At 41.0% G+C, this 24,862-nt stretch overlaps 1 protein-coding gene across 6 annotated transcripts in view; it reads left to right on the top strand.

Moving 5' to 3' along the window:
- Positions 1-24,862, top strand: part of foxp2 (forkhead box P2) — a 924,460-nt gene that overhangs the window by 825,253 nt on the left and 74,345 nt on the right. For all 6 annotated transcript variants that reach the window (XM_068050567.1, XM_068050570.1, XM_068050565.1 and 3 more), the window contains 2 exons: positions 3,137-3,347; positions 16,152-16,256. In XM_068050567.1, the coding sequence (XP_067906668.1) occupies positions 3,137-3,347; positions 16,152-16,256 (316 nt within the window). The remainder of the gene's footprint in view (positions 1-3,136; positions 3,348-16,151; positions 16,257-24,862) is intronic.

Raw genomic sequence — 24,862 nt, 5'->3', positions numbered from 1 at the left:
ACAAGAAAATTAAAGTGAATATTTATATAAATGTATACAAATGCAGTGTATAAAGTTTCCAACAATAGAAAATAGCATGTTAAAAGTGAATGAGGATCTATTATAAGGAAATGGGTTCACTTTCTACTTTTGAATCAAAAAGCAAAATCAATAAATTGAATCTGATGTACAATAATATTGCAAGCAATTCAGTTACCAAGCCAATTTCTTATGTCTGCCGAAGTGTATCATCCAACAGTACCAGCAAGTCTGCAGAAGCTGTCACTGTTGCTGCTACTGAAAAATCATTTTTAATAGTCTAACATTTTTAAAAATACATCATACAGATATGAGATTTGGGGGCCAGCAGGAATCAGACCAGTTTAGATTACAATTGCACTATAAGATGGACAATAATCATTTCTTGATTTTGGTTCACTTTGGATTTTGTCCATTTGAATGCTTCATTGTAAGGCAGATTCATAGTTTTTTTAAGTAATGTTTATTTTCCTAAATGTTCATTACTGTCAAATTATTCTCAAAGGATCAGTGCTTAAACCTGTAAATGATCAAGTGTTTCCAAAGGTGTTTGCCCAGAAAAGGTAAAAGTAACATGTTATATATAGTTGAGTAATCTTCTCTAATCTAGTGATTTACAGTATACACGTTTCATACTCTTATTTATTTTGTTTCCAAAAATATGGCTGATTTTACATCACAGTAGGTAGACTATACAACTGAGCAGATGGTTTGTAGTGAATCGAGAAGCCATACACATTTTGCATGAAATGTACCTCTTGCACCTTCAATTTCTTCTTCACCCAAACCCAGTACAAAGCCCACCCTGGTCAAAATCACAAATTACACCCTTTATGACTCTAACCACGGTGCAATATCCCTCCTTGTCCTGCTGTCCCTCTCTGCAGTGTTCAACATGGACAAATGCATTTTTCCACCATCACCTCTTCTGTGTTGTCCAGCTGCATGCCATTCTAAGATTCTATTTAGTAACTGTTCCACGCAGCCAGCGCATCAGAAATGTATTCTCTTCCTGCTTCTGCCCCTGCCGCTGTTCCTACAGAATTCCCAAAGGATCCATCCTATTCCTCAATATACATGCTGCCTTTTAGGACGTTATTTGTAGGCACAGAGTCAGCTTCAGATGCATCCTGAGTATACCTGGCTCCACCTTTCCATAAGCTCCACAATAATTTCTGTCATTGGATTGTGGATGAGTAAAATTTATTTCCACAGCAAGAAAAATAAGGTTGTCATTGATGGCCCCTCACCATAAGCAATGCTATATGCCCACTGATTCAGTCCTCCTCTCTAGCCACTCACAGAAGCTCAATCAGGCCATGCAAAACTTTGATACCCTGTTCAACTTAAAGTTGCTTGTCACATACTTTAAAGTAGAAAAATCCTAAAGATGCTTAACAGAGGAAAAAAAGGAATAGCAAATCATGGTTAGGAAAGTTAGGAGAGGTAGCGAAAAGCTTGGTTCAAATTAAGCAGTCTTGGTAATGGGCCTGATATGGAATGTCTATCTCATTAAATATTCCCACAGCATGGCTTAGTTACATCTCACATCTATCCATCACTGACACTTCTTGCTGTTTCCTTGAACATTATTCAGTGCTCTGACTGTGGTTTCTGTACATTCCTTCCCATTTGCTGCACCATTGGTTGCAGAGTTTTTAGCCACCTCAGCCCAACTCTCTGGAGTCCCCTCTCCAAGCCGTTCCTCTCTCCCACTTTGAAAGTTTTCTTAAGCTCATCTTTTGGAAGAAGTTTTCAGTCATGCCTTGCCATTCGTTCCCTGATTATTTTTCCCCTTGTGAACATCTTGGGGGCATTTTTCTTCTTAAAAGATGCTACTTAAGTGCAAGTTGTTGTTTAAATGTATGAAAATTTTACATTTGAACTGATAAGTGGCAAGTAACAGTTGCAACATGCAAGTTCCAGGCAATGACCATCTCCAAAAAGAGAAAATCTACCCACCTTCCCTTGACACTCAACAGCATTATCATCACTGGATGCTCCATTATCAACATCTGAGGGATCACCATTGACCAGAAACTTAACTGGAGCAGCCACATAAATACGGTGGCTACAAGAGCAGGTCAGAGGCTGGGAATTATGTTGTGAGTAACTCACCTCCTGACTTCCCAAAGCCTGTCCACCATCTACAAGGCACAAGTGAGGAGTGTGATGGAATATTCTCCACTTGCCTGGATAAGTGCGGTTTCAACCACTCTCAAGAAGGTCGACACCATCCAGTACAAAGACACCCACTTGATCAGCACCCCATCCACAATCTTAAACATTCACTCCCTCTACCACTGGCACACAATGACAATAGCGTGTACCATCTACAAGATACACTGCAACAACTGACCAAGGCTTCTTCGCTGGTACCTTCCAAACCCATGATCTCTACTGCCTAGAAGAACAAGGGCAGCAGATGCTTGGGAACATCACCACCTGCAAGTTCCCCTCCAAGTGGCACACCATCCTGACTTGTAATGTATGTAACTATTGGATCCTGCCTGATTTTCCTTTTGTTGAAATGATACAAGCTCTATAGCTAGCTTGTGATCCTCTCCTATCTTCCTCTTTGCACTTCCCTCAGATGGCACTTAACACCCAGGTAGTAAATGCGAAAATATTGCAATGTCTCGCCATCATAGTGTCAGGGTACTCCATTCAAGATTTCAGGCAAGGTATTATAAAACAAAAACAGAAAATGCTAGAAATACACAGCAGGTCAGGCAGCATCTGTGGAGAGAAAAAGAGTGTTAACATTTCAGGTCAATGACTTTTCATCAGAACTGATCGGAATTCAATCTGAGTTATAAACTTGGACTACAGTTAAGAAGTCCATAAGTTAACAGTTGAGCTACCAAAACACCATTATATAGGTTCATGGCCCCCGACAGGAAAAGCCAAAGGGCTTATATGGCTATATCAGAAGAGCTTGTTGAGGTCATGATGAATGGTGTTAGTAAAGGAAAAGTATAATAATTCAAGCAAATATTTGTTCATTGTACATAAATAGATGAACTAATACAGATTTTGCATGAAAAAATTGACTAATTCACCTAACTGGTACAGTCTTTATCTATTCATTTCTTACATCTGTGTTGTAATTTTCCAGGTTTAAGCCCTGCAGAGATTCAGCAGCTCTGGAAAGAAGTAACCGGGGTGCACAATATGGAAGACGGCGTTTTGAAGCATGGCGGGCTGGATCTCTCTACCAATAATTCTTCCTCTACTACCTCCAGTACCACTTCCAAAGCATCACCACCAATAACTCATCATTCGTTAATGAACGGACAGGCTTCAGTTCTCACAACAAGAAGAGACAGGTAAATATCACAGATGGATTAAAGTGCCCTCAGTGGACAGGGGTGGGGGAGAAGGAATTATATCCCTCAAAAATGGGCATGTTTGGATCAGGTGAGAGGTTAATGTATTAAAAATCTGAACCCTGACCCCAACCCACCTTTAATTCACCCAATTCCGGTTTTCACAGAGACAGGATGGCTGCTGCACATGTGAAGAAACCCCAACTTCCAAGTTTCCCATGTGCTTCTGGGAGCCATTCTCAACCCCCCGGCAACTCCTGGCAGATCAAAAAGTTAAAATTCCGTCTGACCTCCCACCTACACCGCGCCCACCACCCCCCCCCCCCCCCCCCACCATACCAATCTATCTGAAACTTCAGCAATCACAAATTTACAGTAAACTAGTTAACTTGCTGCATTGCTTGAAGACCCAAAAATAATGCATTGAGATGGTGATCAGGAATATTTTTGTGTGTAACTGCCTCGCAGTCTGTTATAACCATAAGACAAACCTAACTTTCACATCCTTCCTCAAAACTCCTTGTGCTTCTCTTCTTTTACTTGGATTTCGACTACGACCATGTTCCTGTACCTGCTCCTGGTCTGATCTCCCATAGGCTGTCTGTTTTCAATGGCATCAATTGCATTGAAACACATCATCATGTCACTCCTGTTTGAAGTGATTTGATGCCCTCCCCACTGAAATATAGTTTTGCCTTTATCCCTTTAGAGATGATTTAAATGTTTGCACATCAAAGAACAAAAGACAAGCCTCATCAGAGCTCCATGGATCACTGCTGCAACATCTGCTTTTTTGGGGCTATGTTCTAGTATGTTTATTTCTCTGTCGTTGCTAAGAACATTCTCAAGATGTTGACCACTGGAGAGAGATGACGAGCGTTTCATCTGACTTAATGAGAAATATTAAAACATTCTCAATAGATAACTCTCATTAAGGATGAATAAAAATGTTATTTAAATAAACTATTTTACTTCTTATAATATATACTTGTCCATAAGCTGAAGATTCAATGGAGAACTCGGTGCATTATATTTGTATTTCCTATTTTATTCCCAGTTCTCTAAATGTCCTAGGCCTTAAACTGCAAACTACTGACAGAATGGGCAGCCAATTTGGCCAGGCCCCAATCTATGTTTCCCTTAAGCCAGCTACAAGGAGGCATGTAACAACAACTGGCCTCATTCTTCTGACTACCATCACCAGGGCTCTGTTTCTCCTTAAAGCAGCACAAATGAGACTAACAATTCAATGTCAAATAGGTTGCACCTGTGTCCTTCAATATCATAAATTCTGCATTATTGTTCTAGTACACCATGCCACTGTGATGTTATAATGGTTATGAAGTCTTTGCTCCATGTGGAATGACTTCCACATTTTACACTTTCCTACGGAGTGCCCTCTTTTTTATCCATTATGTTATTAGACTTTAAAGGCGATTTCTGTGAAATTCAGCTCCATAACGCTTCTGATGCCGGTGCTTTGGAAATCTGAAACTCAAAAAATGTCAGCCAAAATGCTTTCAGCCACTTCCTTGTAGGGCGGCACAGTGGCGCAGTGGTTAGCACCGCAGCCTCACAGCTCCAGCGACCCGGGTTCAATTCTGGTTACTGACTGTGTGGAGTTTGCAAGTTCTCCCTGTGTCTGCGTGGGTTTCCTCCGGGTGCTCCGGTTTCCTCCCACATGCCAAAGACTTGCAGGTTGATAGGTAAATTGGCCATTATAAATTACCCCTAGTATAGGTAGGTGGTAGGGAAATATATAGGGACAGGTGGGGATGTGGTAGGAATATGGAATTAGTGTAGGATTAGTATAAATGGGTGGTTGATGGTCGGCACAGACTCGTTGGGCTGAAGGGCCTGTTTCAGTGCTGTATCTCTAAACTAAACTAAACTGAATGACGCCACCCGCTCCCCCACCCCTCCCCCTCCTGGCCCCCCGCCACACTGACTATAATGGCACTAGTGCAGGTGTATCATTCCTGTGCTGGAAGCATCCAGATTGGGCAAATCAAATGAGGCCCTAAGGGTTGAACTAAAGAACAAAAAACGGGGCAATCACCTTACTATCGGCTGGATTTTGTTCTCCCTCAGGCATCGGGGTCCGTAACGGGGGGGCCTAAAGATGCCACCCGGAGAGGGCCACCACACATCCCGATGCCGGGAGGTCCCGGCCCGATGTTACTAGTGGTGGCAAGGCCTCGTGGTGCCCCTCCCCCCACCCGCCATTTTGTGACAGGATCCCCATTTGAATATGTAAATAAATTAAACTGAATGAATAAATGATACTTACGCTGCTGTCCTGCTGCGATCTTTGTGCCGCTGGCTGGCACTCCCGTGCCTTCGGATCCCTGTCTGGGGGAACTGAGGCGGCAGACTGGCCGGGAGTGGGGAGGAGGTTAGTTTATCAATGCGGGGGTGGGGGGGAATGGGGTCAAAGTGATATCATGGGTGTAGGGGATGGTGGGAAGGGTTGGAGTTTAAAGTTTGTCAGGGGGTAAGGTTAGATGGACAAGGTAAGTGGTTTGGGGGAGGGAAAATAATTAATTTAAATGTTATTGGGGGCGTGGAAGAGGGACACAAGAAACATCTCTATTTATTTTTATTAGCTTTATCTTTAAAATATTTAATTTTCACAGTAGGACTGAAAGCCCTTTAAAATTGGCTTCAGCGCCTGCATACAGGCAGGCTGCTGTTTTATTCGCCCGGAGGCAGACACAGAAGATTCAGCCCAATGAGTGTACTATAGATCCCCAAAGAGTCAGAGGGAGACTGAAGGGCAAATATATGGGCAAATCTCTGAGAAATGCAAAAACAATAGGGGATAATAGTGGGGAATTTCAATAACCCTAATATTAACTTGGATAGAATTAGTGTGAAAGGCACAGAGGGAGCAAAATTCTAAAAATGCATTCAGGAGAACTTCTTTAGCCAGTACGTAGCAAGCCCAACAAAAAAGGGGACGGTTCTGGACTTATTCTTAGGGAATAAAGCTGGGCAGGTGGAAGGGGTATCAGTTGGGGAGCACTTTGGTGGAAGTGATCATAATTTAGTTAGATTTAGGGTAGTTATGGAAAAGATAGACCAGGAATAAAAAGTCTGAATTGGGGAAAAGCTAATTTTACTAAGCTGAGAAGTGATTTAGCTAAAGTGGACTGAAAACAACTAATTGTAGGTAGATCATTCCCCAATCAGTGGGAGGTGTTCAAGGAAGAAATTGTAAGTGTTCAGAGCATGTTTGTTCCCTTAAAGAAAAAGGGTGGGGCTAACAAATCCAGAGCTCCCTGGATGTCAAGGGGAGAAAAAGAAAAAAAAGTGAAACTTATGACAGATGCCAAGTGCTCAATATTGTAGAAAACCTAGAGGAGTATAAAAGGTGTAGGGGTGAAATTACAAATGAAATTAGGAAAGCAAAGAGAGGCATGAAAAAATGTTGGCAAGTAAAATCAAGGAAAAATCAAAGATTTTTTTAGAAATACATAAAGAGCAAGAGGATAACTAAAGAAAGAATAGGGCCCATTAGGGACCATAAAGGTAACCTGGGTGTGGAGGCAGAGGATGTTGGTATGGTGCGTAATGAATACTTTCCGTCTGCTTTCACGAAAGAGAGGGATGGTGCATTGCAATCAGGGAGGAGGTGTGTGTAATATTAGATGAAATTAACATAGTAAGAGAGGAAGCATTAATACATTTAGCATCTTTGAAAGTGGATAAAGCCCCAGGCCCAGATGAAATGTATCCAAGGCTGTTAAGGGAAGCAAGAGAAGAAATAGCAGAGACTCTGACTATCATTTTCCAATTCTCTCTGGCTACAGGTGTGGTGGAGGACAGCTAACGTTGTACTGTTGTTTTAAAAGGGCGAAAGGGATAGACCGAGTAATTACATGCCAGTCAGCCTAACCTGAGTGGTGGGAAAATTATTGGAAATAATTCTGAGGGACAGGATAAATCTTCATTTAGAAAGATACAGATTAATCAAAGGCAGTCAGCATGGATTTGTTAAGAGAAGGTTGTGTCTGACTAACATAATCATATTTTTTAAGGAGGTAACAAGGAAGGTTGAGGAGGGGAGCATATTTGATATAGTCTATACCGATTGTAGCAAGGATTTTGCTGAGATCCCATATGGCAGGCTGATCACAAAAGTAAAAGCCCATGGGATCCAAGGCAAATTGGCAGATTGGATCCAAAATAGGCTCAGAGGCAGGAAGCAAAGATTAGCAGAAGGTGGTGGGGATCTGGAACTCACTGCCTGAAAGGGTGGTAGAGGCAGAAACCCTCATAACATTTAAAAGTACTTGGATATGCACTTGAAGTGCCATAACTTACAAGGCTACGGACCAAGACAAGGTGGGATCAGGCTGGATGACTCCTTGCTGGCCGGTGCAGCCATGATGGGCCAAATGGCCTCCTACCGTACTGTATATTTCCTTGATTCCATGATGTCAAACAGCCTATAATGCTAAAATAAAATAAAAACAGAAACTGATGGAAATACTCAGCAGGTCTGGCAGCATCTTTGGAGAGAGAAACAGAATTAACGTTTCAGATCTGTGACCTTTCATCAGAACCTCTGATGCTAATTTTGCACATGACTTGCCATTTTGAACTGCACAGATCCAGTTAATGCTCTCTCTTAATCACTCCCAGCTGAACATAAGTTCAGCATCAGGAGTGACCTTGCAATAGCATTATTTAAAATTTAAACCATACAACTCAGGTGAGGTGATTTTGTCTTTGTTTTGCTGGTGCAGTTTTTGTGGAAGTATTGTCTTGCATATTATTGGAGGCGTTTTGCAAACTTTTTGATTTTACAAGGGAGTGCTGCTGGATTTTGAGAAGCTTTGTTTGGCTTATCAGGAGAAAGCCTGCTTCAGTAATGGGGGCTATAGTAGCTGTACCTCTTGGACTGCAATATGACTTAGAAGTGGAGCACAGACAGCAGAGAGGGGTAGCTTTGCACAGAGGGAGGAGGAGGGCTCTCAATAGAAGGCCCAATTCACCTTTAGGGAGCACTTCTCCTACCTCACCTCAGCCAGGAGCAGTGTCTGAGGCACCGACATTTTACCAAGGACAAGGTGACTGAACTGTGCCAGCTCCTACAACCCGGCCTGCAACTGCACAGCAAGGGGAGGACAGCGCTGCCAGTGGCCTTCATGGTCACCGTGACGTTTAATTTCTATGCCAGTTGTTATGACCAGGTGAGAAAGGTGTCTAGGGGTCTCTTTCAGCCTTCACCTGGTCTTACTGTAACAGGGTTTAATTTTAAACACACTGTGTTTTGAGCTCCCCCTTGGTGAATCCTTGTTCACCACTTTCCAATTATAAGGCAAAGAAATGAGCACAAACAGGCTTTCTTAGGTTTAAAGAAGAAAAGTGAAGTTTATTAAAACTTAAACTTAAACTCTAATTTGGTTAATGCCTATGGATACATGACGTGCCCACGCTAGCATGCATATACAATATACAGATGCAGATAGGGACAGAAAAGAGCAGAAGAAAAAAAAAGTGGAAAAGCTTGAGGCAATATCTGAAGAGGGCGTTTTGTTACTGTGCTTCGAACTCACTGTATAGTCCTTGCTTGTAGGTAGATCTTGCTTTTCGTTGGGACCCAGTATTCTTCTTAAACCTTGTTCACTGTAGGAGACTTTTCTGTCTTCAATGGATTCCGAAGCTGGTGATAAAGAGATGGGAGCAGACAGGAGAGGTTGCGGCGAGCCAGCCAGGAGAGATCTTTTCTATCCAGGAACAAAGAGCTTTCTGCCAGTTCAAACACTGTCTCTACAATTTAAAACTCCCCAAGTTGGCCAGCAGGGTGGTCATGTGACTGACTGGTTTGATCAAGTCATAGAGTCGTACAGCATAGAAACAGGCCCTTTGGCCCACCGCGTCCATGCCGACCATAATGCCTATCTATACTAATCCCACCTGCCTGCATTAATTCCATGTCCCTCTATGCCTTGCTCATTCAAGTACCTGTCCAGATGCCTGTTAAATGTCGCTACTGTTCCTGCCTCCACCACCTCCTCAGGCAGCTCATTCAGATACCCACTATTCTTGGTGGGAATAATTTACCCCTTTGATCCCCTTTAAACCTCCTCCCTCTCACTTAAGTCTATGCCCTCTAGTTTTAGTCACCCCTACCATGGGAAACAGACTCTGGCTATCTAGCCTATCTATGCCTCTCATAATTTTATATACCTCTATCATGTCCCCGTTCCAGGGAAAACAGACCGAGCCTATCCAATCTCTCTTTACAACTCAAACCCTCCAAACCAGGCAACATCCTTGTGAATCTTTTCTGCACCCTCTCTAGCTTAACCACATCTTTCCTGTAGTGCGGCGACCAGAACTGCACACACTACTCCAAGTGCGGCCTAGCCAACGTTTTGTACAACTGTAACGTAACGTCCCAACTCTTGTACTCAATGCCTCGGCCGATGAAGGCAAGTATGCCATACGCCTTCTTCACCACCCTGTCTACCTGTGTTGCCACTTTCAGGGAACTATGTACTTGCACCCCAAGGTCTCTCTGCTCAAGAACACTCCCCAGGGCCCTGCCATTCACTGTATATATTTTCTGCATATTGTCTAAGAGCAGGGGATAGCTCCTTTGTTGCAAGACTGTCTGCTAATACCCTTCAGAGGGTACCTTGGAAGGATAAAGAGGAGGAGGAGAAAGAAGAGGAAGGGAGGAGGCATCTGTGACCCCTTCACACCGGACAGCCTGTCTGTAACTGGATACTCAGACTCCGGTTCTCCGAGATCTCTTCCCCACATCATAGTTGCTCCACAATTCCCCCCATTAATCCATCTGCCACGTACCATTACAATGTCCTCCTGGCCAAAATCCTGAAATAAGAACCACCAACATTCCGTAATAACTTTATTCAACAACACTTCCAACAATACATACAAGACTGAACTGTTCACCTTGTGAATTCCTTTGGTGCCTGTCTTGCGATGCCTTTGCCTGGCCTAGTGCTCATGTACAGTACTACACCAGTGGCTACAGAATGGCTGATGGAGCTGACTTTCAGTGGGGGAGACAGCAGATTGTCTTGGAGGACAACATCGAGCATCTCTGGGTCTTGTGGGCCTGGTTGTGGCCTGCTCCAGCTCGGCATGGGCAATAGTCTGTGCTGGCTGGATGACTGGCTGAAAGGAAATAGCAAGAGCACTGGCAGACTGGCAGTGGTGGCAGGACGAATGCCATTGCCTTGAGAGAGGATAGGAGTTTTGTGCAACACAAAGCCACTGACACTCCATCGGGGTGATGCCTCAGCAATCCGAGAATTCTGCTGAATGACAGATTTCTGGGCTGTGAGAGCCTGCATGCCTTTTTGAGCACTGAGATCCGCAGCCATGATGATAGCATTCTGAGTCTGCATGGCAACAAGCATGAATCTCATGACCTCACACTGAGCTTCCACTGCAGCACTGAGGCATTGGGTAGCTTCTGCTGCAATGGGAGCTGAGACATCAACCACCTACAATCACTCTGCATCACGGTTGGACCTGCAAGTGTTGTCATGGAGTTGGCCACCACCTCCCTGCTGGAAAGGATGGGCTCCAGCTCTGCACCAAGCCCTGTGCCAAGTTGGAGTCAGACTCCTCTATGCTCCCTGTCAGTGATAAGAGGCTCTGTGGAAGGCCTGCCAATGCACCAAGTGTCTCTGTGTGCAAGCCCACCAGTGTTCAGCTACACCGCCTCATCAAAGTCCTCATCTGAGTCCTCGGCAGCAGAACTTGTCGGCTGTCTCACCTTGCAGTGAGCTGGCACACGAACTACCCTTTCGCCCAGGCCTATCTGCAGATCACTCATACTCAGTGACTTAGCGCATGCTGATCCCAACTCTGTGCTACACTTTAAGGTACATGCAATGCCAGGAGCTGAGCTGGTGGCTGGGACTGTCAGATCAAGTGATGGTGACTCTTCATCAGTGGCCTGGTGTTGCTCTTCATTACGGCCAGGCAGAAAATCTTGTGTATTTGAAAGCAGAAAAGCATAAGGGGAGGGTTGGAGTGGAAAATGAGAAGTCCAAGGTCACACCATCTACCGAGTGCACTTTACGCCAGCTGGAAGGCTAAGGGTGAAGTGAGATTTGAGAAGGTGCATAAGGCAGGAACATCCCATCAGCCTGAATGTTCTCGGCGCCGCCAGATGTAATGGCCTTAGTCACAGCTAGCCCCGTGATGTGGCCCACCATCTTCTCCAAAGGAGTTAGGAGATGCAGGCGTGCCTGCCCCCATCAGTTCTGTGCCTGCAGTTATGTGCCACCTTTTCCTGCAAGAGAGAGGGAAGAATGTCAGCGACTGTGTTACGATGTGTTAGGGTGATGTGCCTGCCATAGCTGAATAGCTTGAAGTATGTGGAAGTAGTGAGAGGTGGGTGTGAAGCTGGCAGGGTGAGGTGGAGTATCTGAATTTTAGGAATGAGTCCTGATGGGTGAGGTGCATTGAGCAGCAAGAGAGGTTAGTGGGTGAGTGGAAGATGTCCTTTAAAGATGCATTCACTGACCTTGTGAGGTCATTAAACTTTTTCCAGTACTGCAACCAGCTCCTCCGGGCCAGACTCCAGGTATTAACTGCCCTGGACACCTGCTGTTCCCTTCTCAGCGTATGCCTTGACGGCCTTCTGGATCACTATTGTCTCTTCTTTTTGACTTCCATCACTAAGGTATCCAGGGCCGCATCCGAAAACCTGGCAGCCGTCCCTCTGGCCTTTTGCTCCATTTGGTGTTCTCTTCCTTCCAGCAAAGTCTTCCAGACATTATTGCAGCAGCTGCTGTAGCCTGAGTGCAACTCCTCTTTAAGAGGTGCAGGCCAGCTGTGTGTCATGCTAGCCACGCCTCCTGAGCCAGTCAGTCGAGCATTTTGCATTGGGCTGCACACTGCAATCATGTTGATGCACAGGCAGCACAACGCTTGTGTGCTGCCTGCCTCAATGAGATCAGGCACAGGTAATCATGCTTCGCGATACCTGCATCTGATATCGGGCCCTAGTCCAATTTTATGCCTACCTGCCTGCTGTTGCTGGGCGGGGTTTCCCAGGCTCAGGAACATTTTGAACTGCTTTCTGCAACAGTGACATTCTCTACAGTATTAATAAAGGAAAGCCACAGCCAGCATAAAAGTATCAATAAAGTCTGCCAGCTGTGCCATAGATTTACTGAGAAGAAAAATCTTTGTTAATCATAAGGGTTCTTTATGATAATTTATCTGATTGTATCTAATGAAAGAGATGATTAAATGGAGTCAGAAGAAAAAGCAGTGCTTTGTGAATTCAGTGCTACGGTAAGCTTATCCTCATAGTACACAAAACTAGGCTGATGGTTATGCACGTAATCCGTGGTGTATTGCCAGATTTAGTAATGATGTCATCGCCTTTGCAAATATGATGTATTTTCTAGTATCCAGAATGAGAATGCATTGAAGTTTAGCAACCTAGATTCAAAGCCCTGAATTCTGTTTGGGTCCTTAGCTAGAGATGAACTCATGTGCCACAGTGCCTGAAGGCGACTTTGACCAGGCTCGATTAGTCCATTTAAGGAAGGGAATAAAAGATAACCAGAAACTTTGCTGAAGATTTAGTATCAGTCTCCATTGTCAAAGTATGGTTTAAAAATGTTTAATTGTAGGTGGCCAGCAACCACAGGGGTTAGGCCATTTTCAACTTGCATGTGATGTTGTAACGAATCAAATGTTGCATTTTGGGCTTTTAAAAAGCAGTTTTTTAGTTTGAATAAGCTTATAACTGTTTCTTCCACTAAATCATGCATCTTAGAATATAAAATCTGGGTCCTTCAGTTTCTGCCGAGGTCTAAGTAATAAACATCAATGTAGTAACCTGCATATTGGAATTTTTTGTATTCTCATGTTCATTTTCAACTAATCCAATTTATCGACACAAATTTACAAAACTTAAGACACTTCATTAAGTATACACAAAGTGTCATTGAGTTAGAAGATTGTGGGTTCAAGTTCCAATCCAGAGACTTGAGCACATAATCTAGGCTGACTCTTCAGTGCATTACTGAGGAAATGTTGCATTGTCGGAGGTGCTGTCTTTCGGATGAGACGTTAAATCAAGGCCCCTTCTGCTTTCTCAAGTGGATGTAAAAGATCCCACTGCACTATTTGAAGAAGAGTGTCCTGACTAAAACATATCCCTCACCCAACACTTAAAACAGATGATTTATTTCATTGTTCTCTGTGGTGAGCTTGCTTTGCACAGATTGGCTGCTGAATTTCCTGCATTACAATAGTGACTACCTTCAAAAGTACTGCATTGGTTGTAAAGTGCTTTGGGAGGTCCTGAACTTGTGAAAGTTGGTATATAAATGGCAGTCTTTTTTTTAAGCAGTACCTAAAATTACATACATCTAAAATTTCCACTCCAGGAGCTAGTTTGCTCTTTCAACCTGTTCTTAGTGTCTCTTGGAATGAAACAATATTCTATTATATTCCACAGGTAAGGAGTTTCTAATAAAACACATAAGCAAACCCTTACAGAGCTTTTTAGCTTGAATGCCCCATAGAAATACAATAAGGACTAAGAAACAAAAATAGGATCCTGACTTTTATCCACTTAATTCCTTTGAAGGAGAAAGCATTTTCATTGATGTGGAAATCCAATCATTTTAGAGCAATATTACCCATTAATGATAAAATTACAAAACATTTTTGGTGGAATCAGAGCTCATCATGTGGTTACATGCACACGAGACAACAATCAGAAATTACCTTCCCATCTAACATCAAGCCAGAACAAATGCCTTCTAAACAAATTGCCAAACAAATATATCTGGTGGCTCAGAGTTGCAGGAACCCATTATTTTTATTCCACAAAATATTGCTGACAGCTACATTGAATAGGATTTTCCACAAGTGAACATTGCATGTAACTTCAAAATCAGTCCTAATAAAATTACATATATTTTACAATTTTTGGCAACTTACTATTATGGTAACAAAGCTACTTACATGTCAGGATTAACTTTACTGTTGTAATATGGCCCCTAGCTGAAAATAATATAAATATTACATTTAAATTTAAAGTATTTTTTTCTCATCCTGTCTTTCTGTTTCTCCATTCTGTCTCCTATTTTTTGTCACTTCAACTTTATGTTTACCTCATTTGCATCTTGTAAATCATCTTCTATTTATTCTTCACCCTTTTCAAAAATCAAAAATACTTCTTTACTTGTTATTCAGTGCCTACTCATTCCCAGTCTCTACAATGGTGGCAGAACCCACACTGAAAAATCACCTATCAATTGGCTGAAAACTGACTGTGAATGTCATGTTTTCATCCAGTCAAGGCCAAGAACTCTGAATATTAATATACATGATTCTCTAGGATCAAAGAGTGGAGTGGTACTGATTTTCAAGAAACCTGTTTTGATGTGCCCACATCCCAATCATCACCAAAGAACATAACTTGTTCATGAGTGCAGAAAGAGTTAATGAAAAGCTTTCATTTTTGCAGAAGGCCACTGATACCCATCCCAACTGTCTCTGCCTCAGTTCTGCTATTTGCTCTTGAGCAAACTGATTTTCCCCTCTGCATTGGTGAGGATGCAACTGGTGCCATGTAATTTCTTTTATTTTATGACCTACTCTGGTGTGAGAAATCTAAGTGCTTTAAAAAGTAAAATGGAATTTCAACAAAAAAACTGCTGTTTTGGAAATTGACAAAGTCCTGGAAAGTTTACCTTGCTCAACTCCTGCTGCCGATTTATTCTGTGCACAATTCAGCAAACATCAACTAAGACAGAATTAGTATGCCACATACTATTTCATAAAAAATTGGATTCTCATTTTCTTACACTTCACACATGAGAGAAAATCTCACTTTTATAAACGGGACCAGTTGTGCACAGCTGAATGTGTGTACGCCAGGGAAGAGGCAAATCACAGGCACAGTTCCACTTGAGAAAATAATATGCAGAGTATTTTAAGGGGATTTATTTGTATGAGAAGTCTTTTTATGTTAATAAAAATTTAAGGCAAATATATCTAAAATTACTGTTTTCACATATTTATATACAGTGACAATTTTTATTGATGCAAAGTGTCCTTGTTACACAACATGGAAATAGAATGTCCAATCAAAACCATCATGATGATGTTTGATTGCTTTGTAGCAGAAGTTCAGATTTACAACAATAAAGAAAATAGCTTAATACGATCATATTTCTGCTAGTTAAACACTTGTGAAAATAATTATTTTGCTTGATTTGCCAATTCATAAATCTCATCTTATGAGGTAATATTGAGCAATAAAGAATGAAAACATGATTTGTGTACTGTTCAGTTAATGGTCTTATATGATAAACATGAAGGATCCTCATTATAAATACATAAAATGTAACATTTTATGGCTTTTTGATACTGCTTGTATCAAGTGAATATACTGGTTATCTTATTCCTAGAGTTGAATTTTATGTGGAGTGAAGGTTAAAATTATTGTGTTTCTGCTGTGATGACTGTATTCAGCATTTTGATGTGAAAAATCCTACATCAGTGTCACCTGGCTAAATAATCAGGCAGTGTTATGCAGTCATCCCATTTTCTTTCACTCTTTATTAACAGCCATCTTTGGCTCTCTTTCATTCCTAATTGGAACATCATGCAGCCTTGGCAGTTGTACTATTCAATAGAATGATTAATTTTTCCTGACTGTTCTGAGCTCAATTGACCTGTTTTGACCCGTTTGTCACTGATCGTAACCTGACAGGTGCTAGCAGCCTCCAACGATTATGGCTTTTGAGATTAATCTGACGCTGTTTTATCTTACTACAGCTCATCACATGAGGAAACTGGGGCCAGTCATCCTCTCTATGGCCATGGAGTGTGTAAATGGCCTGGATGTGAAAGTATTTGTGAAGATTTTGGACAGTTTTTGAAGTAAGTCTATCACATAAACAGTCAGTAAGACAATTGGCAAATTGCAAACCATTGTTTACTTATAAAGTATATTAAAAACATAAACATAGCCATACAGATTGTCTCTGCTTTTCATTGAAATTAACCCTTTGAAGTTAGATTAATATGTCTGCACCACATAAAAAGAAAATCTTAAAATTTCTAATTTCCCAGTGATGTTCCTATACTTATATTCAATATGTTCGGTGCTTTTTCTTGTGGGTTTTTGTCTTTCACCTTACCAAGAATATGATTTGTGAAGAAAACAATGTTTCTTTGAAATTTCATAAGTCATTCCTCCTTGAGCTGCAACTAATAAAACTAATCTTGTGAGCAAACTTTAATGATTGAAATGTATGAGTGAAAGTACAAATTTAAAAACTGCCACTGTTCTGAAAATGGACAATATAATTAAAATCAAAGTAAAACTACAACAGCTTGGGTGACAGAGTCCTCCTGGATGGTTCAATCTTGTTTCCTTCATCTAGTATGGGCTGTAGGCAGTTTGTATAGATGAGTAACTTCACAATTTGAGAATCCCTTGTTGTCATGGTGCAACTAACAGGGTGAATGAACTGTTCATGCTCCATCAACAATTTAGTTAATTAGCTCATTTGTAATTGCATTGCTTTGTTGCCGGGATGTTAGCTGAAACATCAAAGATGTGTTTACAGTACTGTAGATTACAGGGTATTGCAAAACAGTTCAGCATCAAAAAAGAAATGCCAGAAAAAAGAATTGATCCCAAAATATAATGCAAATAGAATGGTCAAGGAAAAAGATGACATTGTGTTGCCTTGATTCTTAATTATCTTTTACTTAGCTATTACTAGATTCTGTTGCAAATAAGTAACTTAGAAAGATTAGATTTCTTAGATATTGTCACAATATTAGATAACATTTTGGAAGGTTTGTTGAGTAAATTGTCACAAAAATCTAATATATGAGAGTGAAGAGGTGAAGAATTAAACTATATTATGTTGCTTGATTGTTATGATCCTTTTTGAATTAACCCTAAAAGCTCTAGCCACAATACTTTATGTATGGATTCCAGCTATATTGGTACAACAGGACAAAATATGATCTGGCTTTTTGAAAGTACACATGAAAAGAAAATACATAGCAATGGACAGAAATAAATCTGAATTTAATACATTTATAAAGTGTAGCTGTTTGTATTATTAAAACAGCACCAAAGTTTGTAATGTATACTTACACATCAGTAATCAATAGTCTAAAAGACTGTGAATGTTAAGAATTATAAATAACTTCCAACCCATTGTGCTTTGTAGCTATGACTTATAAAAATGCTTTTTAGCATTTTGTTCTATAATTGTAAATAGACTGTTGGGCATAAAATTCCGAAATACTGTTGTACTAAAAATGGGTACTTTGATCTTCAGATGGTGACCCACTTCTAGCAGGCATGTATAATGTTAACACTAATGCACAATATGGATTATTGACAATTACATTTTTTTCTTGCAGCAGATTTAGCTTTCTATTAAATGCTTCTTAGTTAAGAGACAAACTGTTTTCCAATCCATTAACTTTATAGTGAAAAACAGAATTAAAGGCTGCAGCTTCCCAAGCATGTTATATGTAACTCAGAATAGCAGTTAAGTCATTAAGGTGGTTGGGCCTTAGAGTATTCCTAATCTAAGCGCATAGCCTCATAAAAGGAAAGAAAAAGCACACTACTGGTTAGCAATAGAGTTAATGCAAGTATACTGTACTACAATAAAAAATTAATAAAGCATGCTTGCCATTGGAATGAAAAACTATCCAGGCCAATATTGTGGATTCAGATAGTTGACTGATGGAAATTTCTAAGGGAATCTTGTCTGGGTGCTGAAGTGGAACTTCTCTTAACTAAAAAGCAGTTTACAGTTTTTTTCTTAAAAGCCAGCTACACAGAAGTATTTGGAAAGGGGATTACAGTAGAAAACACAGTGCTGCTGTCTTTCTTTTCTGATAATGGAAAGGATTTTGGGTGAAGTGAAGAATAACATCTGAGGAATTGAATGTATTTTATCTTTAAATTTCTGAGGTAGTGTATTTGCTGTCTAGTGTATTAAGTGAATGTACAATACAACTGAATCATTCATAAAGCTAGGGAATATAGTTCTAGTTTAGTTTAATAATCTAATTAAAGTCATTAGACTCATTAATATTTTTTTTGTGTAAACATTTAACACCTCCAAACATGTCATTATCAAAAATACTGTGGATTTATTCAATATTTATGGATATATTGGGCTGAATTTTACAACCCCCCCCACCGATGTCGGGGGTCATGGCATAGGGGGGGTGGTGTGTGGTGGGGGGTGGGGGGGGGGGCCGGAAAATGCCTCCAGCAGAGGGTCTTGACGCCGGGAAGGCCCGGTCCGATATTGCTGGCGGTGGCGAGGCCCCCCCGCCGCTCAGCGACGGGAACCGCATTTCAATATTTAACTTTATTTAATTAAATTAATTTATTACCTTTCCGCTCCCGCCGTACATCCCGGATCAATACTGGTGCCAGTGGCCGGCACTTCCGTGCCTTCGGATCCCCATCTAGATCCAAGGCAGAACACTGGTGGGGAGGGGGGAGCAGGTAAGTTTTTCAGTGTTGAGGGGGTGCAGGGAGCGGCGTCAGACTCATTTAATTAGTCTAGGGAATGGTGGGAAGGGGTAAAGTTTAAAGTTTATGAACTTTGGTGGGGGGAAGGTCAGGTGCACAAGGTAAGTGTTTTGTGCGGCAAGAAGGCAGGTAATTAATTCAATGGCTATTGGGGGTGGGTGGGAGAGGGTCAGGATCAATCTGTTTTATTTTTTAAAAACACTGGGTTGGATTTTACCTTAGGCGGATGAGACTTCGCCACCAACGTAAAAGTCGGTGGCGAACCCGCTTCCACCTAGCCTGGGTATCTGACCCGCATTTTACGGGTCCCCAGGCTTTAGTTGTCCCGAGGACTTCCACCCGCTTGAGGGAGGAGGTCCCGCCTCAGTAAGCTGCTGGCCAATCAGTGGGCTGGCAGCTCTTAGTCCCAGCAGTGCCACCAGCAGCGGTGGCCACTGCTGGGACTGTAGCCCAACCGACGCCATTGAGCCAGGAGTGCAGGTAAGTGGGGCTTGCCTCACCCGGGGGGGTGATCGGTCGTACCAGCGAGGCAAGGGTAGTCGTTTGGGGGAGTGGGGGGGCAGCGCCTTGGGTCCCAGGGATGGGTTGGGAGGCAGGAGCGGCCCTCAATCGGGCACCCTGTGCCTGACTGCCGTGGCAACCCCCCCCTGCCCCCGGCGCGTGGAAAGGCCGGCAACTATTGCTGGGCGGCCTTTCACGTCCCCAGCACACATGCTTGCCACGGGAAAAATACCCGTGGAAGCGGACGAGGGCCCTTAAGTAGCCATTAAGTAAGGCCTTGATTGGTCTCGGGTTGTGGGCTGTCTTCCCCCCGCCCGACCGCCATAAAGTTGTCTGGAGGCGGGAGCGGGGTGGGAACGCCTCCCGGAGCCTCCCACTCAATTTTATGCCACCTCCATGCCACCATCTGACCTGCTGGGGCAACATAAAATTCAGCCACTGTCTCTTTAAATAATTAATTTGAATGTTAGGGCTCAAAGCCCTTTAAAAATGGCGTCAACGCCTGCGCAAAGTCTGCTGAAGCCATTGCCAGAGACGGACCGTCCGCCCCCTTCACGTTATTGGGCGGGGGCGGTGGTCTGCCCTGGTCATTTAAATGAGCCGCCACATTTAATATCACAGCGGCTCCGCGATGTGCGTTCCGCGGGCGGACCGCCATTGTTTACGTCAGCAGCGGGAATGTAAAATGCAGCCCATGATGTTTTATTATGATAGGAGGTTTTGGGGCAGAGCTGTTTACTGCCCCCTCCTGTGGCAAGATCATTTTATGGTTGCTAAAATACATCATTATTAAGAGAGACAGAAGGAACTTACGATAAAGTCTCAGTTGAGACGAAGCAAAGTACTAAGAATCATACTAACAGTTGAGTAATAAACATTTGTTCAAGTTGGACATTGTCAAAATCTTGCTTATACACATTTTTGATTCCCTGTATAAAAAGGTGATGACAGAAGCTAACCATTTTGCAGATCACTTAGTAAAGAGCCAGTAGGTTCATGATTACATTTAACAGTATATCTTCATTACTGATTTATAAATGTCAGGTGAGACATACAGTGAAATGACAGAACTTCGAAAGTGTGGTGGTTTGTTGTATTTTGTCTGCAAACTTAATCACCATTCCAATGGTTGCTGTGTAGTTTTTCTGTAATGTCGCTTTTTTTAAAATATGGAATCAGAAAGATGTTCTATAAAGCATGTCAGTTAAAAGAGGTTTCTATTTTTTTAACCTGTTTGTAATAGACTGCCAAAATGTGATACACAGTACAAAGAATGATGGTGTTTTAATCTTATGAAGATAACATTGTTAGTGTCAGAAGAAACCCTTTATGCCAAAGGAGATGTATCAATGAAAACACCACTGTTCAAGGATAAATATAAATAAAGAAAAATCTTTCCTTTGAACACATTCAGGCTTAGAACGAAATCTTCATCAACCACAGTTGACCTGAATCCGTACTTAGATTATCAAACAGCAGAATATATTTAAATTAAAAATGAAATAAAAAGACTAGCTTACATGTTACGTATTATTTGTGGTTGATTCAGACACCGTGTGCAATATTTTTTCTGTCAACATTTAAGTATGCAGAAAATTCAGTCAGTTGGACGTCACGACAAAATATTAGTATATATGGCCCAAAGAGGAAAAATCTGCATTATATTCAGAGTTATGCTGAAAGGATTTATCAACTAATCCAGTTTATTTTGTCACTAATTTTAACAGATCTGCTTGGTGGAAAGTCAAGCAACACTTATCATAGCAGCTATGTAAAATGTGATATGGAAAATGACTGCATGTACTTTGGGTTCTAAACATTGCAACCCACATAAACAGTGCAGCGAAGAATTTTCTTCACCGAAATTTCACAGCTGAAAATATTTACTTTGTAACAATGTGCACAATGGATCTATTAATGAAATTGTCTTGTTTGCCAGCTTTTGTGCACTTGTCAGATTCTAATCTAATGTGTTGCTATGGCAGGTTTTCAACTACTTTGAATTAAAATGCATGCTGTTAAAAAGAAAGTACAGATTATTCTACTGATTTTGTGAGGTTCTGGTCTACCAGTGGTATGTTTCAAGTCAGCTGAAAACCAAAATGATTGGAATGGGGAAACTGAATACATCCCTGATTTTACTTTGACCATGTGTACGTTACAATTTATGGTCAGACAATAACTTGATATCGTCCAATGTTTTCAGTAAAAGTGCCATATTAACATCATGGAAATAAATTAAGTTTGATCAATAGATGCAAATAAAGTTAATTTTCTCATGTTAATGGGGCATAAATAGAACTGGAAGTGCAAGAAAAGTATCTTGTAGAAAATGTGACCAAACTACAGGAAAATCTTCACCTAAAAACAATTTCTGGTTAGTTGTACTGTTTGGAATGTATTATATTATAACTGGCATGACATGTATGCATTAAATGGTGATATTGTAGTTCCTATATTAATTAATCACAACTTCAACTGCAGATTCTGTTCATCAAGGCCAATTATAATTTTAAAAGGCAGTCATGAAAAAATCAGATTACATAAGTTATTTTTTGCTTTTACTGTGCTGCTTCAATCCCTCCCAAAAATATTTTAATTAATAATGTGCGTAAGTTGAGATCTTAATCATATTCAAATTTCACACTTAAGCATCAGGTCTGGCTGAATCAAGCATCTAGCAAACAGCTTTCACACTACTGAATGGTAGACAACCACATCATTTATTCCATTTTGAAAACAAAAATCAATATACCTATAAAGTGACCCATAAATTAGAGCCGGCTCATGGAATGTTTGTACAGTGCTGGTTTTTTGAAGGCACCCTTTGCATTTTTCCTTCACCTCTGTATTTGAACTAGAGTCACTGTAAGAGGCTCATTAGGGGACATTAAGGACTGGAGCTAACCAGAATTCCAGAGCCTGCTTTCCTCTTATTAATGCATAGCAAAGTAGGATGCACTTAAATATTTCATAGGCATTCAGTAATTTGTGTGTAATCGCCTTGTTAGCAGACCAGTAGAAGTAGAACGGGTCTGTGAAATGGTGTTAGAGATTGCATGGGTAATTTATAGACCTTTGACATTAGAAATAGCTGTTATTGGAGACTGGAATGAAGCTGTGAAATAGAACTGGCAATAAGTAGAAAACTTAATAAAGGTTTTGTAACAAGCATCTATGGGGATAACAACCCACTTGGTCGTTTTGAAGCAGCTATAATTTATGACATATGCAATATATCAAGTGCATACGATAGCATTATGGAGTATTGAAATGAAAAGGGTATTTGCAACATTAGGTCCAACTTCCTGCTAGGGATGTGATTAAATGATTAATGAAATGTCCCTTTGCATATGCATTTTGAAACAGCAATTAAACACAGACTGAGAAAAATCCACCAATCCTATCATTTTTCAGCTTATCTCATTCTTGTTATATAAATCACAGAGAATTTGTGAGGAGCAATATGTCTTACCTGAAGTGGTTACTAAAGCATGAAAGAGAGTCATCATTTCTGTATAAAATAATCATAAATAAATAGATTAATAATTTAAACCTTTGAAAGATCTCTTGATTTATTACTGTGGCAGTTTATTTATACCTTTTCTCTCGTTGTGTCCAATTTCTCTAGCATGATTGGCATAATTAAATATGAGAATGAATAGACACTATTATTTTGCTCATTGCTGGTAAACAATAGCAAGAAAGAAAGACAGCAGATGTAGCAGAAAAAAATGCATGGAATATTGCAAGTGTTCATTGATCTGCCGGAGTTTATTCTTTAAATAATAAGAGGGCTGCAAGCTAGCCTATAATTACAGAAAGGAAAGTGGCAGCTTTGGCATTTCCAAACTCTGTGTCCTTTTAAGGTTGCTTTTTGAATTTGTTATCAATAATAATTCCGACAGAGAGGCATTGTCTCATATAACTTTAGAAAGACCTTTCTTTTTTATTTTCATTTTGTGCAATGGAGACTTATTTTAGGATATCAATCTTTTGATTCCTATTGAAAATTGAACCGAGTCAAATACTGACTGTGGTGTAGCATTGCCACTATTTCCAGCTTCATTCTATGGAGTGATGTTAATAAACATGAGCAAATGCCATCTTTATGTGGTCTAGGTTGATGGCAGTGCTGTTAACAATATTCATGGATACAGTTGTTACAGAGCAGCAATGGCATTATACTGTAGCTAACTAGGTTTTCTACAATTGCTGTTGTGTAATTGAAGGGCATTTTTATTTTATTATATTTTAATTATTCATTAAGATTCTCATATCTAGCAAAAATGAAGGGCTGCATATTTGCTAAAGATGTGCCTAATTTAACAAAATTAAATTGTTTGAAACAAAAGAACCATGTTTATATCCATTCTCCTCCTTTGCTGGAGATAGATTTATATGGCCATTATTACTGTGTGAAACTTGAGAGTGTGTATACAGGAGTATAGTCATATCATCCTTTCCTCTCCAGATATCTACACTTTCAGAAGTAGGTATGGTGATCAGAAGGGAGAACCCTGGCTGATGTTCTGCTCCGTAACCCAGAATCACTGAGACAATTATAACCTTGGGCTGAAATCAGCTCACACAATACGAACCAAGGATTGATCTGGGACTTTCCTGGTCTATATTGCTCAGCTATTTACTGGTTAAACTTACTGAACCACTGGGGGAACATCATCATTTAAAAGTAAATAAATCCTGAAATGTGCCACAACCTATGAAATCATAATATGAGTGCCTGAGTGTACAAATTATAGTAGCTGGAGATGATGGTTCTAAACTCTGTTGAGAAGAATAGAATAATTGCAATAGCAATATTTTTAAAGGTTGCATTTTGATTCTGCTTTAAATTTTCCTCAATCAAATCTATTTGCTTACTGAGGTTTTATTTAGTTTGCTTTATCATCTCAGTTCCTTGTTTTATAATGCTTCTGTGAAGTGCCTTGGGACATTTTACGATGTTAAAGTGCTATATAAATGCAAGTTGTTGTTATTTCATTCCAAGGTTTTTGTATATTTCTTTCGCACCACTTATCCTTCCTTATTCTTGATGTTTCCTTTTCAAAAAGATCTCTTGCTTCTTCAGCTATTTGAAGATGCTATATTTCCCTTTTTTTTAAAACAGCCTTCTTTTTATGCATAAGGTTGGAAAATTATGAGTTGGATGTTTAGCCCCTGCCAGAGGCAGGAATGGAGTTGGGCGCATGCGGAATTGTGTACCGCCAGCCCGCATGCTGGTTTCCCGGCTCCATCCCCCCCCCCCCCCCCCCACCGGTCCATTTTCACGTAGGTGGAATGTGGGGCAGCAGGGCTGCCTGCCCACAAGTGGCGGGTAGCCAATTGAGCTGCTACAGGGCCTATTAAGTCCTGTTGTCTGAGGCCACCTGGAATTTTCCATTTGGCCCCCAGATCCTCACAGGTGGTGGGGGGACAGTGTAGCTGCCTGGAGGCAGCCTCC

This window comes from Heterodontus francisci, chromosome 18 (genome assembly GCF_036365525.1).
Source record: "Heterodontus francisci isolate sHetFra1 chromosome 18, sHetFra1.hap1, whole genome shotgun sequence".
NCBI lineage: Eukaryota > Metazoa > Chordata > Chondrichthyes > Heterodontiformes > Heterodontidae > Heterodontus > Heterodontus francisci.
Note: the sequence above shows the minus strand (reverse complement) of the source record. Positions and strands in the feature narration are given on the sequence as shown.